Genomic DNA, 21,141 nt, shown 5'->3' on the forward strand with positions numbered 1-21,141 from the left:
CTATTTCATGCAATGTTGCATGTTTGTTGGCACTGACAACCCTACACAAACAATGCTGCTCTTAGTCTTTAAGTGAAGTCACCAGCCACTGTGTTGACAGTGGTGAGAGGTAATAGCTGGAATTTGGTCTTCTCAGTACATTCTGGACACTTTGGATCTAAAAATACTGAATTACCTAACAATTTCCGAAGTTGAATGCCCCATACTAGCTCCAACTACCATTCTGCATTCAAAGTCTGTTAATCCGGGTCGTGTGGCCATAATCGCATTGTAAACCTTTTCACAAAGATCACTACTGCACACCATTCTTATACCTTGTGTACATGATACTACCACCATCTACAACTGTGCATACTGATATTCTCTGACTTTTGTCGTCACCTCAAATTACAATCGTATCAACCAAGGGAAAATCTGGAATGGTATAATGGTAATATGAAAAGGATAGATGGTACTCCTCACATAGTGGAGGTATTGAGTGACACACACACACACACACACACACACACACACACACACACACACACACACACACACACACAAAATTACTACCAGATATTATCAGCTATTGGACTAAGCCTTTCATCAAATGTGGACAAAACAACTAGCATCTTTCCCCACTCCTACCCTGCCATCACTCCCACTTCCTGCTCCACACTTGTTCTGTACTCCCACTGCCCACCTCAGCGAAGATCATTGTTCACCTTAGACACAACTATAGTTGGGCCTTAGTTACCAGACACAATAGTGGCCATATGTGTGGGGGTCTTGCAAGCGTTAATGTTTGTATGTTTTGTTTTGTCTATGTTTGATTAAGGACTCAGTTCAATAGCAAAGTAATATCTAGCAGTCCTATTCTATGTACCTGTGTGTCACTCAGTGCTTCCTGTAAGTGGTGAGTAGCTGCCTCCTCTACGTGGCGAGTAGCATTTATCCTTTTCAGTATAATGAAAAGAATAGTTGCTACTCATCATATAGTGGAGATGCTGAGTCACAGATGTAGCAATACCCATTAACTCCGTATTTGGTGAGTAGCATTTCATCCTGGATTTTCCACTGTTTGTTTTATCTTTTCCATGTGGTTATAGAATCATTTCAAATACACATGATTTTGAACTGACCTGAAATTCTCAGGAGAACAAATTGGAGCGTAAATTGTGGTCAGAAACTGCAGACGCACTTGGATTTCAGTCTGATGTGAGTAAAGGCTGTTTTTTGGTCCCTCCTTTGTGTACACCTTCAAATTGTTGAAGAAGCATTCCATCATGTTGTGCTCTCTTTCTGCCCAAGTAGTCACCTGGTGGGTGTCCATTCCACGGAACTGTTGGAATGAGCCAAACAGCTTAGGCAAGAGTCGTAACGATACCACTACAGACCTGCAACAAAGGCAGAAAGCAGCATTCAACAAACATCCTCACAGAGCTGTCCGAGAGGCAGTTGCAGCTTACTTTATGTTTCTGTTGACACAGGCCACTGCTCCTAACATTAGGAAATAGACTTTGGCCAAAACAGAAGAACTGCCTATAATTCCTGAGAGGTATTTGCAGCAAAATCTTCTCCCATTCCTTTCTATTAAAAATTGAATACTCATAAACAAATAAACATGAAATGAGCAAATTAATGTAAACACTGTACAAAAAAAAAAAAACATGGAAAATAGTAAGGAAAGAGGACATACAGTCTACAGAGGACGTACAGTCTATAATCATCAATTATAAAAAAAACACTGACTGTGCAATTTCAAACACTGAAAAACTTGCAATGCATCTTCAAACTTCTGAAAAAGTAATATTCTCTCTCTTTTAAGCAGCAAAAGCAAATCTTACAAGTGACAAGCAACCTCAAGTAAACTGCTTTAACCTCTGTCACATACAAGGTACAGCAGTGCATACTTTAAGAAACCACGGAAAGAGAGAGGTATAAATGCAAATATACATTAAACTAACAGGAAAATTAAAGGTCATTTGGGACAAGAACTACATCCACAAGTGACATCAGTTTAAGTCACAGATAGGAGATGGGGGCAAATCAGATGAAAAACCAATAAATATCTGCTACATCCAATGTCTCTGCACAATATACAATGCAAATTTTAGTCTCTATATTTCCTGCAACGTTTTCATTTCTTCCAAATTCACTAGTGCTTTCTGTAGCATTGCTCCTCCTCCTGGTCTGAATTTTCTATAGATTTCTTTCTTTCTCTTTCTTCATCTCTTCCAGTATTTCTTTATTTTTTACTTTACACAACCATATAATTTTAGACCCATTGTATAGCAGGACATTTTAACATATCTTCACCTTCACATTTTAAGCTTTCCAATAGCCAGTCCCTTCAATGTACCAATAGCCAGTCCCTTCAATGTATTGCCACACTTCAAGCATTCTGTTCCAAACACCTGTTTCTCTATTCTAGGGCAAGATATTTCACATTTATTGGCCAACTTGTTTGATTGCACATCCATTCATTCAATCATTTCTTTCATATCTTCTGCTAGGATACTATTGGACGGTGTTTCCATTTTGTAGAAGCATTTGGTGTATTATTTCCATCTACTTGTTCCTTCGCCAAAGTTTTCGGTGGTAACACGTGTGTTGGTGATACTGTTAATTTTCTCTCACACCTTTCTGCTGATATCATTTCTCAATTATCTATGAAGCTGACAAATTTTCAACTCTTGTTTTATTCATTTTTTATCCTTCTACAACCCTAAAACAGATTCTCAGTTCTCCATTGACATTTTTTCTCTCTACTTTTTATATTCTTAAAAGTTTCTCCGGTTGGCTCTGAGCACTATGGGACGTAACATCTGAGGTCATCAGTCCCCTAGAACTTAGAACTACTTAAACCTAACTAACCTAAGGACATCACACACATCCATGCCCGAGGCAGGATTCGAAACTGCGATCGTAGCAGTCGCACGGTTCCGGACTAAAGTGCCTAGAACCGCTTGGCCACCACAGCTGGCAAAGTTTCTCAGGTCTCAATCATTTCAAATAATATTTATCGCTCCTCTAACATGAAACATGTTAGGCATTTCAAAGCAACACAGACTAACACAAAGCATCTTTTACTAGTAATTTCAAAGTGCCTAAGTTTGAGTAAAGTTATAGTAAATATCCTGAAGATATCTCATCCACAATTCACTTAAAACTTCTGGGATAAGGAGTATTTCTCATTCCACATTTGGAAAGATCAGATTTCAAATATGTCTCCAGTTTTCTATTGGTTTCCCTAAATTCCTCAAGGCAAATTCTAAGAAAGTGGAGGAATCAGCAGTGATTTAATGATACAGCAATCCAGAAGGCAACAGGAGTCATTACATTAAAAATACAAACTATACAGATTGGAAACTGGAAATGAAGTACCATTAAAAATGACAACATGACCACTTCTCATGCAAATAATAATAATAAATAATGCATAGATAAACTAATTCCACGATCTGGTTCCTAGATGTACGTGGATTGCAAGGGGAGTGTTATTGGGAACAAAGTGAACAAGTACTTTACAATGAAAGAAGCACATTTATGAAAATAACTGAGAAATGTGAGATAGAAAAATTGATGCTATGAAAAGATAAAAGGTTAAGTCTGTAGTACAAGCCCATGTCCCGACCATTGGCCAGACTGCAGATACAGTGGAACCTTCCTACTCACCGAGGCACTAGGGGTGGTGGGCCCCTCACACCTGCCGCATTTTGTGTCGTCAACCCCCCCCCCCCCCCTCAAAAAAAGGTAATCATTTTGACGTCACACTGAGTGGACCCAGGACCACCCCCAAAAAAGGTAATCATTTTGACGGCACACTGAGTGGACCCAGGACCACCAGGAGGGACTGGAATAAGGAAAAATATCTGTACCTACCTGGCACTGAACTTGGGACCTTCAGGGCCAGAGTCTGGCACTCTACCCACTAGACCAGCACAGTCTCAAGACTAATGTTATTAGTTCAGGAATTTGTTTTTCTCCATCAGCTCTTGTATGATCAGAAAATTATTGTCATTCAAATGAAAATTATGGGAAATGATTCTGAAAAAACCTGACTGCACAACTGCTCATTCCCTTATAACAAGCCAGTGAAAATGATGCAACGACAATATATGGGGGAACTTAACAGTCTAGAAAATTTGCGGAAATGCATGAAAAGTATGATAGCCACAAGAGAGGGAAATGTAAGTAAAGGAAAAGAAGACAGAATTAGAGAATAAGGTGGATCTGGGAAAAGGAAAATCAGAGGAAAGGTGTTTCAAGTTTTGAGATACATTCAGACTAGTTATTAGTAACATATTCTTCAAAAATCATGAAACAAACAGGTAAACCTCCAACAGTCAAGGATGGACAGGAAGATGTCAGCAATATAGAAAGTAACAGCTTGGCAACATTTAAGCAGAGTCAGTTTCATTGCACACACTATATTTTTGCAAGCACAGTAGAATTCCGCTACTGTTAATCAGTTGGTGTGGTATCCAATCAACACGATTCGCACTCATGAACTGGTGTGCAAGTTGTGACTGAACCTGCAAAGCGTACAGAAGTGTGTTACTATAAAAGAGGAGGAGGACTTTTTCGCGAAAAAATTTTATACTGAAGGCTTCTATGCATGTTTCATTAGTTTTGCAATATCAAAATTCGAAATGGATAGATTGTTATTCACCACATGGAAGATGTGTTGAGTGGCAGACAGGAACATATCACTTTGGTGAAATGATGTATTGAATGACATATACCGAACTGACGAATGATCACCAATAGCACCACGACAGTTCATTCTCATAATGAGTTTGGAATGTTATGCTGTATAGGAATTAGTTTTCTTTCTTTTTTTTTTTTTTTTTTTTTGGATTTAATCTAGTGTGGAAAGGAGGCAGCATATCTGCAAGCTAGGATGAAAATGGCAGTATTGACAAGCTCTGCAACACGTGGTAGTTGGCAGTTTATTCCCTGTCAAGTATCATGTCCCAGAGATGGCATGGCAGAAGGATGCTGGTGACAATCGGGATGATGTCACCGATTCCTCGGGAGTTTTAGGGGTCATTTTCTAGGTTTTATTCATTTATTATATATGGCTTCTGTCACACACAGTCAATCTTGATGTATTGAGCAGATACAATGTTACAATTCATCTTTTTTGCTGTGTAATAACAGAAGTTCAATTTAATCTGATTGCCGAAGATGTATTTCTACATAACATTTGTAGAAAGTTGGATTTACAATTTCTAGCACAGAAGAAGGTGCAGAGGAGTAGTAGTCCATATCTACATTGAGTTACAAGATTACTTTGGCTCTTGACTGGAAGTACAGCAAGTCAGGATTATTAATTTATAGTAGTGACTGAAAAGTTACAAATTAAATCACACAGGAAGCAAGTGCATTTCATCTTCGAGACCATGACAGAAGTCTAGCATTTCTGTGCTGGAAAATTCAACATGAATTTAGTAAGTAGTAGTAAATATCTACAAACAGTTATTTAATTCGGATTACATCACAGCACTTGGAAGCAATAAGTCATAGTGCATTATAATGACATTTCATTTTGGCACCCTAATTGATGGACCTACAATGCTGTTGTGTTAGGAAAGTGACAAAATTTGGAGAAGAATAAATTAAAGAGAAGAGAATCATGATTTTGGACAAAGGTTTCATTGGAATACATAACTGCTGTTCTTAGGAATGGAGATATACACAGACACAAGCAGACGTCTGTGTATATGCGGATGGATATGTGTGTGTGTGCGAGTGTATACCTGTCCTTTTTTCCCCCTAAGGTAAGTCTTTCCGCTCCCGGGATTGGAATGACTCCTTACCCTCTCCCTTAAAACCCATATCCTTTTGTCTTTCCCTCTCCTTCCCTCTTTCCTGACGAGGCAACCGTTGGTTGCGAAAGCTAGAATTTTTTGTGTGTATGTTTGTGTGTCTATCGACCTGCCAGCGCTTTTGTTTGGTAAGTCTCATCATCTTTCTTTTTAAATATATTTTTCCCACGTGGAATGTTTCCCTCTATTATATATATATATATATATATATATATATATATATATATATATATATATATATATGGTTATAATAGAAGGAAACATTCCACGAAGGAAAAATATATCTAAAGACAAAGATGATGTGACTTACCAAATGAAAGTGCTGGCAGGTCGACAGACACATAAATGAACACAAACATACACACAAAATTCAGCTTTCGCAACAAACTGTTGCCTCATCAGGAAAGAGGGAAGGAGAGGGAAAGACGAAAGGATGTGGGTTTTAAGGGAGAGGGTAAGGAGTCATTCCAGTCCCGGGAGCGGAAAGACTTACCTTAGGGGGAAAAAAGGACGGGTACACACTCGCACACACACACATATCCATCCACACATATACAGACACAAGCAGACATATTTAAAGACCAATTTTGTGTGTATGTTTGTGTTCATTTGTGTGTCTGTCGACCTGCCAGCACTTTCATTTGGTAAGTCACATCATCTTTGTCTTTAGATATATATATATATATATATATATATATATATATATATATAATAGAAGGAAACTTCCATGAAGGAAAAATATACCTAAAAACAAAGATGATGTGACTTACCAAATGAAAGTGCTGGCAGGTCGACAGACACACAAACGAACACAAACATACACACAAAATTCAAGCTTTCGCAACAAACTGTTGCCTCATCAGGTAAGAGGGAAGGAGAGGGAAAGACGAAAGGATGTGGGTTTTAAGGGAGAGGGTAAGGAGTCATTCCAGTCCCGGGAGCGGAAAGACTTACCTTATGGGGAAAAAAGGACGGGTATTGCTCGCACACACACACACACATCCATCCACACATATACAGACCCAAGCAGACATATTTTTTCCCCATAAGGTAAGTCTTTCCGCTCCCGGGACTGGAATGACTCCTTACCCTCTCCCTTAAAACCCACATCCTTTCGTCTTTCCCTCTCCTTCCCTCTTACCTGATGAGGCAACAGTTTGTTGCGAAAGCTTGAATTTTGTGTGTATGTTTGTGTTCGTTTGTGTGTCTGTCGACCTGCCAGCACTTTCATTTGGTAAGTCACATCATCTTTGTTTTTTTATATATATATATATATATATATATATATATATATAAAAACAAAGATGATGTGACTTACCAAATGAAAGTGCTGGCAGGTCGACAGACACGCAAACGAACACAAACATACACACAAAATTCAAGCTTTCGCAACAAACTGTTGCCTCAGACACAAGCTTGTGTCTGTATATGTGTGGATGGATATGTGTGTGTGTGCGAGTGTATACCCGTCCTTTTTTCCCCATAAGGTAAGTCTTTCCGCTCCCGGGACTGGAATGACTCCTTACCCTCTCCCTTAAAACCCACATCCTTTCGTCTTTCCCTCTCCTTCCCTCTTTCCTGATGAGGCAACAGTTTGTTGCGAAAGCTTGAATTTTGTGTGTATGTTTGTGTTCGTTTGCGTGTCTGTCGACCTGCCAGCACTTTCATTTGGTAAGTCACATCATCTTTGTTTTTAGGTATATATATATATATATATATATAAACACACACACACACACACACACACACAAACACACACACACACACACATACAGAGAGAGAGAGAGAGAGAGAGAGAGAGAGAGAGAGAGAGAGAGAGAGAGAGAGGGAGAGAGGGAGGGAGGGAGGGAGGAGAGATGCAGATGCAAGTCAAGGACTAGTGAAATAATTTAAGGCCAGGGTGAGGAGGCCGGTGACATAAATGAAGAATATGTTTCAGGGACATCTGCACAGTATGGAAAAGGCAGTGGTTGTGTAAGAACCCGGATGACACAGGCTATGCAGCAATCATTGAAGTTAACACATCATGTTGGCCAACATGCTCAACTAATTTGGTAATCCAAATCTCTCTGCCACCTTTTATCGATGGTCATTCATGCAGACTGACACCCTGTTAAGGTCATGTCCACATACAACAATAAACAGTATTCGCAGCTAAGTTTGCAGATCACATAGCCGCTTTCACAGGTGGTCCTCCCTTTGATGGTGTAAGATATGCCTGTGACATATCTGGAGTACATGGTAGCGGGAGAATGTATGAGACAGGTCCTGCATATATTTCTAATTTAAGGATATGAGCCATGGGGCAAAGGGTTGGGAGCAGGGGTGATGTCCAGGCTGGCAACGATTTTGCATATCTTGGGTGGATGGTGGTATACCATTGTGGGTGGGGTAGAGGGGACACCTCACTTCACAGCATGTTGATAAGCAGTTGAAACCCAGCAGAGAATGTGATTTAGTTGCTCCAGTCCAGTGTGGTACTGAGTCACAATGAAGGGGGGCTTTTTGTGGCTGGTCACTAGATACGCGGGGAGTGATAGATTACTGGGTAGTTAAGGCATGGAAGATCTGTTTATGGACAGGGTGGGGAGGGTAATTTTGATCTGTGAAGGTCTCAGTGTGACCCTTGGCATATCTGGAGCAAGACTGCTCATCAGAAATCCATGGCTAGGCTGAAGCGAATAGGCTTCTTGGTGTGGAATGGGTTTTGGTGAGAGTCTTTAATCTCAAAATGCATTGTTTCAGTGCTTGTACACTGCTGTAAAGTATGTTGAAGACAACATAGGCCACGGAAGCGAATCCTGATCTGAAGATTTTGTTGCATTACGCCTGCGAGTGCCGCCACGGCAGCCCAGGAAGAGCCTATGGACATCGCACCCTCGCCTCTGCCATCAAGCTCCCTGAACCGATGGATCTTGACCCACCATCACCATTGCCTTCATCAACCCAAGAGATGCCCTTAGGACTACGCAGTGTTTTCGGGAGGACGTACCTCTGCTCTTGCATGCCAGATAGTGGGGTACGGCTGGGAGTATGCCATCCTCCACAGCTATGACTCCCATCTGATCTCTATGTCCAGCTTCCTGCCTCTGTCCCATTGTCGTTTGCATCTTCAGTACTGACAACTGTGGGTGTCGTTTGCATCTCCAGTACCAACAACGGTGGGGCATTTGGAGGGAGAGTAAACGTGCTGGTGTATGCCTTCGCCAGCACACTGGTCGGCAGTAGGAAACACTGTATAGCAGGCACTGAGCTAGGTGTGCCTATGACGAGAGAAGCCACGACATGCAGTACATTCAGAAGGATTTTAATGGAATTTGACACCAGCCATGGAAATTTACATATTTATACCAATGAACTTTTGTGAAACATATTTTATATTATGATGGCTGCTATTTGTGTTTTAGAAGTTGTGATACGAGGATTTGAACTATGAAAGCACAACAATGAGACCCTCAAATTTCAAAATAATTTACTGTGTTGTGTTAACACTGCTGTAAAGTGTGTCTCAGTAACTTATATACCTGCTACCTCACGTCCACAGAAGTGGATAATAATATAAATCATTTACCACAAACAGCAACCTGCAAAAATATCTTAAAACTACTCTGGACAAAATCCTGTCATAACTGAAGAACTATATAATCAACTCGTCTTTAAATTCCAGTTATACACAAGAAGAAACAGAATCTCAAAAGTCGTTTCACATAAAAAAGTTGGCACAAAAACAGAAAATCTCAAGTAATTTACATAAGAACCAAACAAATAAGTCTTCGACATTCATAATTAAATTGGGTTCACATGAGTGCACAATGAATAAAGGTAATGTACTAACCAGTTCTTTGCAAGGTTTTCTAAGCACCCTTCAATAAACTTCATTCGAATAACTCTCTCCGTATTGAAGCACAACAGATTTGATAGTGCCTTCTCTGCTTCTACAGCTAGTCCTTCACCAAGTTGACCCTGTAATATTAAAGTAACCCAGATAAGACATCAGAACTTTAACAAAGCGCCTTACATAAAGGTTGTTATCTAACAAAAGCTAATTCTGCATGATGCAAAAGGTTTCACAGATCGGCAGTTTTAATCCAACATGAGATTCTTCAAAAGTTTTCAGATTGTTTCCTTCTTTTAAAAATTTTTTTAATGGGAGACTAAATTTAGCTGCGTAGTGTTCATAGGCATATATGGCTAAGAGGTAAATGTACTGAAGTCCTATGTTCACACTTCTGACCGTACTCTTAATATCTGCACACAGAGTGGCAGTCCTGCTGAGTCTACTCATAATCTAGGCAATGTTAAAAGGTCACATGTTCATTTAACACTGCCTAAATTTCCAATGGGCCACAGCACGACAGCTGCTCTTTTTCCACAATGGACAGTGTGTGAGTGTTACAAATGTGGTCTTAAGTTTAAATTCTGGAAACTACACTAAACTCCTTTCCCTCTTAAGTACAGAGATATAAATATAATGCTAACAATTTTTTAATTGTCCAAGAAATAATATTTAGTGGTAAGTTTCTGCAATAAAGCTAGTTCAGAAACATAATGTTTTCCAATAAATGGTATTTCCATTGAGTAAACTTAAACTTAATGTACAATTTGTATCATTTTATCCAGAGTTCTCAATATACAATCTGTACCATTGTATCCTTAGGGTTACATTCGATTTTTGCTTAAGTGAAAACAGAAGAATTAACACGCATGGTTTCCCACTATTCAAACTCTATTAACACAAATATGAACTTATACTGTGAGTGCTAATATTATTTTATAAAATCACTAAATTAATGGATAATACAATCATAATTATTTCTCTTGTCAATATATTTAAACAATGTAGAATAAAAAGAAACAGAAACAAACACACACACACACACACACACACACACACACACACACACACACACACACTCTCTCTCTCTCTATCACATATTTCCACAATAAATACAATATCAAGTATGTCAAAACAGCAGGCAGGCACAAAGCACTAAAAAATTGATTTATACTTTGTGACTGGATTTTGACCAAAAGCATTAAAGATAAAAGTAAAGTTATCATAATATGTCTTCAATAGGATAACAAATACGTTACAAAGCTGGTTTATTTTGGGCTACATACATCACACGGTCAGTAATTACCCATTTTGCACAACATATAAGTGACATGACTGTAGGAGCAGTCAATTATATTCTAATTAAAATTACTTTGTGACTGACACTTCTGTGATTCGAGCAACAAGGGCCGGGCATAAGCCAACCACACCTGTTTCTTGGGCTCTCGACGTGCTCGCTATGTTGCCTGCTCTCTGGGTGTGAGCAGCAGAGCCCTGCCAGGTGACACAGCCAGGGGTGGGAATGGTCCAAGCACAGTTGACTGCAAAGACAGGCACGGAGGGGAAGTTCTGGCAAATAAGTAGTGGTTTTTGCACTTTCTGTTGCGCCACAGAAAAACTATTTGGTGATTTTCGAAGATCACTTGCAAATAAGGTAACGCAAAAAAAATATTGAAAAGAAAAATGTCTGATTCACTCATACAATCATAAATGAACTATTTAGTTAAAAGCTTCTATTCTTTCACAATTTACAGTCTCACATTGTATTTTGGCTTTGGTGGTCACACCTATTACAAAGTTTTGGAATTAGGAAACCTACAACAGTTAATTCAGAGGGCTTGCAGAGAAAAATGTGGGTCACTTCACATCGAAGTGAGTTTAGGTCATATGTTACTGTACACAAAACGCAACCATCACACCAAAATTGTTTTTAAGGGTGGAAGGAGAACCAATCTCACAACTATGTGGAGTAAATATAACTTACATACACGCAATTTGCCAGTGTACACCATAGCCAAAGCTGCCTTCATGTACATGCTCAATTCATGTCCAGTGTTTCTGGTTCATAGGCAATTAATCACATCTATCACATCCACACTCTAAGTTGGCATTTCAATTACAGTGTATTGTAACAAGATTAAATGAAATGGAATTGTCTTTTGGACACTTTATTACACAAGCAAAGTACTGGACTGTTAATGGAAATGTTGACAGTTCAAATATACATTCAATCTTTTTTAAGGTTACTGTTATTTTCCTCCAAGAAAACTATGCTTGCACTGTAATGGGGTCATAAAATTAGTAGCTCTCATTTTAGTCACAATAAAACTTTTACCAATGTAATAAACTGTTTTGTTATTTTATTTCTAGAGCCATGAATGTAAAACTTTGAAAATTTATATAAATAATTCTTCCTTGGATTTAATTGTTGATAAATGTATTAAAATGTAATGGGAATTTACCTCACCTAAAGACATATTTAGAATTGGGATCTGCTGATCATTCTGTAGGCATCAAAAACATATTTAAACCTTCAGTAATAGTTACGGACAAGGCCTCTTATCATTCGACTGTCATCAATAAGGCACCTACAGTAACTTCCAGAAAACAAGACTTCATCGAAGGGCTACAACAGCAAAATGTTCACATACCAGACAACTGTAGAGACTGTGAGTTACTGGACTCCTGGCTCAGAATAAAGCACCTTTACCTCTACACACTGTAGATTAACTAGCCATCATACCAATCTCATTTCTGAACTCGTATGGGCCCAAGTTAAGGATTATGTGGCAGGAAGTACAAAAAATATACACTGGCAGAAGTGGAAAGATTGACAAATGACGTTATCAACCCCACTTTGTTGTCAGACTGGCATAATGTTGTTCAACACACAAAGAAAGAAATAATGAAAGCATGGGAGAATGAATGTGTAGTAGAAAATAACATAGAACAACTTATTATTTCATTAAATTCTGGGAGTAGTTCTACTGGCTACATAGACGATGGTGAAAGTGAGTCAGATATAATTGCTGTGCATCCATTAGTGGTCTGTAGATTATCAAATAATTTAGTTGTTTTCACACCAAACCATTTTCTCTGCTTCTTTAGATAATTTGCTACTTTGCGGCATTGGTGTGACTGAGTGTCTCATCTTATTGCTGCTATTCATCTGTAACAAGTGATTAAGTATCTTAATGCATTGCCGTATATATGGCAGTAGTGGACCCCACACTGCCCTCGCCATACCTAACAAAGACATTGACTACGGTAGGTGGATGATTTGTTTCTTTTTTTTGTGTGTGTGAGAGCAACGATCGATTGCATAAGCACATGGCATGCTGTGTACGAGCCAGCAACTTTGCTCCCCATCATTGCCATCTGTCAGTCACAAAGTAATTTTAAACTAAATATAAAGAGTAAATATGATATAGTTTAGAAATATCAGACCTTTTTAAAGAGCTCAGCAAAAAAGTTAAACATTTCCAAGAAGACAAGATTAGACTAATACTTCTGCAAAGAAGCATTTAAGCAAAGAAACCTTTAACACTTTGGAGAGTGGCCTTTTAGAAGAATGCTGGGCCTAGGAAACTGACCGTTTATACCATTACTGGGATGTGTGTAACTGATGTATCTTCAAGAGTAATATTTACTAAAACAAAGACCAAGCTTCCAGATGATATGTACTTTTCATGCTTACTTTAGTTCTTTGATAGGTTACAAATTTTAAAATAATGGAGAGAGAAAGTATCGTTATCCTTCAATAGTGTGAGGTGAGTTACTGAGCAATTTCTTCCACTTGAGCTTCCAAAATTTCTTGCTCACTCAACAAACCTTGTGTATTTATAGCAGAATTACAGCTGTGAAACCTAATGAGTACACACATGAAATTACGCCAGTATGGTCATATTGGATCAGCAATTCACAACAGATGATGTTATGTTCAGTCAAGGGACATGTAGCGAGGCGTCCATACACTGTTCTCATATGCAATGAGTCCAGTTTTCGAGCAATAGATGGCTCATCATTGAGAAAATTGTGGCCCAACCTATACTCGGGCATGATCTTTTTAACACACAGTTGTGTCCTGAGCTATGCTCGGGCTTTGTCTACAAAGTGTTAACATGGGGCACAATGAATCATTAATGTCTGCCATGCACTTTACAGGTGTTTGCAGAGCGTACATGTCAATATTTCCATTTTTCCCATTTTCCTAGTTATCTTTTAGTATTAGCAATAAAATAACCTGTTTCCAGAATTTGGTTTCTGTAACACATTTTATGCTTCTCTGAGGGGCTATGTGTAGATCTTCCTTGCCAAAAACTTTAATTTACTGTCATTTCTAGGTTTGCTTCTGCCTCTGTTTTGGTGTTCCTAAAACTTTAATATGTTTTGCCTCCAATTCTTTTACTTTGTGTAGTAACTTCCCTTTTTAAATATCTCCCATGTCACAATAACCTCCTTCGATGACAATACTGCATAACTTGACTGGACAAAGAATTTGCTATTCGAACAATGAGTAAGAAAGATTTGTTTAAGGATATATATTTTGTATCCCACCCCGCTGCATGGCATTAACACAGACATGGTAACAAGTGATGACTGATCAGCCTTTCATATGCTCAGACAGATACATTGTGTTCACAGAGAAGAACTGTTCTTGTGCCATTAAGTTATTGGTGCATGCTTTAAAAATTCATAAAATGTAACCTTTCATGGCTGGAATTTCAGACTTATTAAAATATTGTACGCTACTGCACCATGATTTAATGACTTTCATGGAGAAACCCAATGTTTCACATCCATGTCTCAAGGGCAGATGAAGCGTATATGAACGCCAAATTCACAACTTGGGTCTTTATTAAATTGGGCATTCACAGAAGCATCAACCCTCCTTAAAGCTGTCCTCCACATGAGCCTTAAACGCTGGATATTTACAAAAACTCTGTTCATCCACAGTGTAATATTCCCGAATATATTAATAATAATGTTACAACTTTCTATTAGATTTCACAATTGCATTCAAATGATATCTACTTCTTGCTGATATTTCGGCTGGCATCCAAGTAGCCATTTTCAGGCGAATTTTATGACTGGAGATTAGTAGTGTGCATCGCCTCAAGTCACATTAATGCCCAAAAAGGGAAACAGGAGTAATCTGCTGAATTACAAGCCCATTTGCAGTAGGTTTTTGGAACATATACTGGGTTCAAACATTACAAATTACCTCGAAGAAAATGATTTATTGACACAGATTCAGATAATATCATTCTTGTGAAACACAACTAGCTCTTTATACTCATGAAGTAATGAGTGTTATTAACAGGGAATATCAAATTGGTTCCACATTTTGAGATTTCCAGAAGGCTTTCGATACCATTCCTCAAAAGCGTCTTCTAACAAAACTGCGTGCCTATGGAATATCGCCTCAGTTGTGCAACTGGATTCGTGGTTTCCTGTCAGAAAGGTCAAATTTCGCAGTAATAGATGGAAAGTCATCAAGTATAACAGAAGAACTATTCGGCGCTCCCCAAGGAAGCATTATGGGCCCTCTATTGCTCCTGATCTATATTAACGACATAAGAGACAATCTGAGTAGCCCTCTTAGATTATTTGCAGATGATGCTGTCATTAACCGTCTTGTAAAGCCATCAGATGAACAAACTGAATTGCATAATGATTTAGATAAGATATCTGTGGATTGCAAAAAGTGGCATTTGACCCTGAATAAAGAAAAGTGTGAATTTATTCACATGAGTATTAAAAGAAATCCACTAAATTTCAATTATGTGATAAGTCAAGCAAATCTGAAGGCTGTAAATTCAACTAAATACTTAGGGATTATAATCACAAATGACCTAAATTGGAATGATCACATAGATAATGTAGTGGGTAGAACAAACCAAACACTGTGATTCATTGGCAGAAAACTTAGAATGTGCAACAGGTCTACTAAAGAGACTTCTTACACCATGCCTGTCCACCCTATCTGGGAATATTGCAGTGCAGTGTGGGATTCGCATCAGGTGGGACCGGCGGATGGCATCGAAAAAGTTCAAAGTAGGGTAGCTTGTTTTGTATAATCACAAAATAGGAGAGAGAGTGCCAGAGACATGATATGTGAATTGGATTGTCAATCATTAAAATAAAGGCGTTTTTCACTGCGCCATGATCTTCTCATGAAATTTCAATCATCAGTTTTCTCCTCCGATTGCGAAAATATTATGTTGGCACCTACCCACATAGGGAGAAATGAACGTTACGATAAAATAAGAGACATCAGGGCTCACACAGAAAAACTTAAGTGCTCGTTTTTCCCGCACCCTGTGCAAGAGTGGAACAGTAGAAAGACAGCTTGAAGGTGGTTCATTGAACTCTCTGCCAGGCACTTTGTGAATAGGAGAGTAATCACATAGATGTAGACCAGTAGTTGATGTAGCACATGAGCAGGAGTCTGTAAGCAGGGTACAATGCTCCAAATTTTTGGGTAACAATACATCAATTGATCGATGAAGGAAGTACAAAATTGTTCACAGAAAGACATGAATAGAGCAGTACAAATCACTTAGAAATGAAATGGCCTCTACGAGGTCAAGGAAGCATCCAATAACAAGACACAAGCAGTAATGGGAGGAGATATGTAAGAGATATGGGATCTAGTATTAGAGTCAGGGTTTAACAAAGCTTTGGAAGACTTGCTTGCACAGTCAGCTTCACAGCTTATGCTTCTAGGTTGCTGACAAGAATAATATGTAGAAGAACACAAAAGAAAATTAAGAACCTGCCAGACGATGATCAGTTTGGGTTTCAGAAAGGTAACAACACCAGATAGGCAGTTCTGACATTGTGCTTGATAATAGATACAAGCCTTCCGCATGGGGACTGTTCAGGACTATAGGGCAGGTGCTGGAGTGTCTCCCACTTAAGTCGGTGTACTTCTGAGCTATGATGTTTTTGATCTGGGGACAAGTGTTATCATGAAGCAGCAGCACTGAACATGGCACACAACAGTGGCTTATGATATACATGCTGACCCATGCACATTCTTCATTCTCTGATGGATGTCTTTCAGTGTTTGCCCTTCGGCAGACAAGAAACTAATAACAGCACATTGCTCCTGTTTGGACGCATTTGGTAATGATGATGCCATTGTTCACGTTTCCACCATATGTCAGTGGTTCTACAACCACATCAGAGTCTCGTTATGTTGCTTTTGTGTACCAGCAACAGCCTTAAATGAAACTTACTGATCACCCCTTATACAATAAGCAAAGGAGGCAAGAGAGGGAAAATATGAATGGAAGATCAGAACAAAGTGCTTGGATTTCAAACAGCGTAAGACAGGGATGATGTCTTTTGTCATTACTGTCCAATCTATACGTAGAAGAACAATGACAGAAACAAAAGAAAGATTCAAAAGTGGCATTAAAATTCAGGATGAAAAGATATCAATGATAAGATTCGATGATGACATTGTTATACTCGGTGAAAGAAGAATTATGAAACCTGTGGGAATGAACAGTCTAATGAGTGCAGAATATGGAGCGAGAGTATACACAAGAAAGATGAAAGTAATGAGGAGCAGCAGAAATGAGATTAGTGACAAACCCAACATCAAAATTGGGGAGCATGAAACAAACAAGGTGAAAGAATTCTGCTACCTAGGAAGTAATATAACATACAATGTACAACGCAAGGAAGATATAAAAAGTAGACTAGAACAGGCAGCAGGTATTCCTGGCCAAGAAAGTCTACTGATATCAAATATAGGCCTTAATGTGAGGGAGAAATTTCTGAGAACATATGTTTGATATACAGCATTGCAGAGAAGTGTATCATGGCCTCTGTGAAAACCAGAAAAGAAGAGAATCTAAGTTTTTAAGATGTGATGCAATCAAATGAAAACAAGACAGACAGGGAAAAAGTAAGTAGATTGCTCAATATTTAAAAAGTAAGTGCCATAACTGTTAGACTAGAGAGTAGATAGTCAATGCCTTTATGGAAAAATGTTTGTGGTTGCCTAGGGAACCATGATTGTGCCCAAGCAAGCACCTCTTTATGCAGAATGGATGTCTTTCTTCAGAGCTCCAAAAATATGGATTCACTTGCAGAGATGTCAAGACTTTATGGAAGATGCACAAGGGCTTCCCAGAAAAATTCCTGCAGAATACTCTAAACAACTTTGGCAACACGTGGTCAAGCAACTTGTTGGCAGGTTGTTTTGACTACATATCCTCCATAGTCCCAATCTCTCCCTATGTGATTTCCATATTTTCAGAGTCCTGAAAACAGATATTCATGGCTGCTGACTTGCTTCGGACGAAGAGGTGCATGCCTGGGTACAATCATGGTTTCATAGGCAACTGCAAACATTTTTCCGGGCCAGCATTGAACACCTTGTCTCACAGTGGGATAAATGTATTACTAGTTACAGTGATCAATTTTGAAACAACGATGAGTTTATTTACTTTTTTTTTCCATCTCATTTTCATTTAAATGCTCCTTGCGGAAAGATGCTGAAAATTAGGAATAAGGTGCTTCTCTGTAGAATTGGTCAGGAGAGACACATGTGGAAAACACTGACAAGCAGTAGGTGCAATATGATAGGACATGTGTTAAGACATCAGGGAATACTGATGATACTAGAGGGAGCCGTAGAGGGTAAATACTGTAGGGGAAATCAAAGATTGGAGTACATCCAACAACTGAGGACATAGGGGGCTCGTAGTACTCTGAGATTAAGAGGTTGGCACAAGAGAGGAATTTGTGGCAAGTTTCATCAAAACAGTCAGCAGACTGATCCCTAAAAAAAATGACAACAGAAGAAGAAAAACTGGCTGTCTACAATTTCTTGATGTAAATAATTCAGGAGCAAAAGTAACAACTCAATGAAGCTACACAGTGCCAGCTCATGCACAATACCGGGACTTCAATTCTCCAGCTTGGCTGGAGGGGTTGTGTCAGATATCTACATCTACATCCATACTCCGCAAGCCACCTGACGGTGTGTGGCGAAGGGTACTTTGAGTACCTCTATCGCTTCTCCCTCCTATTCCAGTCTCGTATTGTTCGTGGAAAGAGATTGTTGGTATGCCTCTGTGTGGGCTCTAATCTCACTGATTTTATCCTCATGGTCTTTTCGTGAGATATACGTAGGAGGGAGCAATATAAACTTGACTCCTCGGTGAAGGTATGTTCACGAAACTTCAACAAAAGCCCGTACTGAGCTACTGAGCGTCTCTCCTGCCGAGTCTTCCACTGGAGTTTATCCATCATCTCCATAATGCTTTCGCGATTACTAAATGATCCTGTAACAAAGCGCGCTGCTCTCCGTTGAATCTTCTCTATCTCTTCTATCAACCCTATCTGGCATGGATCCCACACTGGTGAGCAATATTCAAGCAGTGGGCGAACAAGTGTACTGTAACCTATTTCCTTTGTTTTCGGATTGCATTTCCTTAGGATTCTTCCAATGAATCTCAGTCTGGCATCTGCTTTACCAACGATCAACTTTATATGACCATTCCATTTTAAATCACTCCTAACGTCTACTCCCAGATAATTTATGGAATTAACTGCTTCCAGTTGTTGGCCTGCTATATTGTAGCTAAATGATAAAGGATCTTTCTTTCTATGTATTCGCAGCACAGTACACTTGTCTACATTGAGATTCAATTGCCATTCCCTGCACCATGCGTCAATTCGTTGCAGATCCTCCTGCATTTCAGTACAATTTTCCATTGTTACAACCTCTCAATATACTACAGCTAGATAGTGTCGGAAGTTCCATGCGGCTTTTCACGGATGATGCTGTAGTATACAGAGAAGTTGCAGCATTAGAAAATTGTAGTAAAATGCAGGAAGATCTGCAGCGGATAGGCACTTGGTGCAGGGAGTGGCAACTGACCCTTAACATAGAAAAATGTAATGTATTGCGAATACATAGAAAGAAGGGTCCTTTATTGTATGATTATATGATAGCGGAACAAACAATGGTAGCAGTTACTTCTGTAAAATATCTGGGAGTATGCGTGCGGAACGATTTGAAGGGGAATGATCATATAAAATTAATTGTTGGTAAGGCGGGTACCAGGTTGAGATTCATTGGGAGAGTCCTTAGAAAATGTAGCCCATCAACAAAGGAGGTGGCTTACAAAACACTCGTTCGACCTATACTTGAGTATTGCTCATCAGTGTGGGATCCGTACCAGATCGGGTTGACGGAGGAGATAGAGAAGATCCAAAGAAGAGCGGTGCGTTTCGTCACAGGGTTATTTGGTAACCGTGATAGCGTTACGGAGATGTTTAACAAACTCAAGTGGCAGACTCTGCAAGAGAGCCGCTCTGCATCGCGGTGTAGCTTGCTCGCCAGGTTTCGAGAGGGTGCATTTCTGGATGAGGTACCGAATATATTGCTTCCCCCTTCTTATACCTCCCGAGGAGATCACGAATGTAAAATTAGAGAGATTAGAGCGCGCACGGAGGCTTTCAGACAGTCGTTCTTCCCGCGAACCATACGCGACTGGAACAGGAAAGGGAGTTAATGACAGTGGCACGTAAAGTGCCCTCCGCCACACACCGCTGGGTGGCTTGCGGAGTATAAATGTAGATGTAGATGTAGCATCATCCGCAATAAGCCTCAGTGAACTTCTGATGTTATCCACAAGGTCATTTATGTACGTTGTGAATAACAACAGTCCTATGACACTCCCCTGCGGCACACCTGAAATCACTCTTACTTCGGAAGACTTCTCTCCATTGAGAATGACATGCTGCGTACTGTTAGCTAGGAACTCTTCAATCCAATCACACAATTGGTCTGATAGTCCATATGCTCTTACTTTGTTCATTAAATGACTGTGGGGAACTATAATGAACACCTTGTGGAAGTCAAGAAACACGGTATCTACCTGGGAACACGTGTCTATGGCCCTCTGAGTCTCATGAACGAATAGCGCGAGCTGGGTTTCACACGATCGTCTTTTCTGAAACCCATGCTGATTCCTACAGAGTAGATTTCTAGTCTCCAGAAAAGTCATTATACTCTAACACAATACGTGCTCCAAAATTCTACAACTGATTGACATTAGAGATATAGATCTATTGTTCTGCACATCTGTTTGACGTCCCTTCTTGAAAGCGGGGATGACCTGTGCCCTTTCCAATCCTTTGGAACGCTACGCTCTTCTAGAGACCTACGGTACACCGCTGCAAGAAGGGGGCAAGTTCCTTCGCGTACTCTGTGTAAAATTGAACTGGTATCCCATCAGGTCCAGCAGCCTTTCCTCTTTTGAGTAATTTTAATTGTTTTTCTATCCCTCTGTCACCTATTTCGATATCTACCATTTAGTCATCTGTGCGACAATCTAGAGAAAAAACTACAGTGCAGTTGTCCTATGTGAAACAGCTTTGGAAAAAGACATTTAGTATTTCTGCCTTTAGTCTGTCATCCTTTGTTTCAGTACCATTTTGGTCACAGAGTGTCTGGACATTTTG

At 39.4% G+C, this 21,141-nt stretch overlaps 1 protein-coding gene across 1 annotated transcript in view; it reads right to left on the minus strand.

Moving 5' to 3' along the window:
• Positions 1-21,141, minus strand: part of LOC126177063 (ubiquitin carboxyl-terminal hydrolase 34) — a 479,314-nt gene that overhangs the window by 352,356 nt on the left and 105,817 nt on the right. The window contains exons 16-17 of the mRNA XM_049924303.1: positions 9,649-9,776; positions 1,122-1,376 (exon numbers count right to left, since the gene is read on the minus strand). Coding sequence (XP_049780260.1) covers positions 1,122-1,376; positions 9,649-9,776 — 383 coding nt within the window. The remainder of the gene's footprint in view (positions 1-1,121; positions 1,377-9,648; positions 9,777-21,141) is intronic.

Source organism: Schistocerca cancellata, chromosome 1 (genome assembly GCF_023864275.1).
Source record: "Schistocerca cancellata isolate TAMUIC-IGC-003103 chromosome 1, iqSchCanc2.1, whole genome shotgun sequence".
Classification (NCBI taxonomy): Eukaryota; Metazoa; Arthropoda; class Insecta; order Orthoptera; family Acrididae; genus Schistocerca; species Schistocerca cancellata.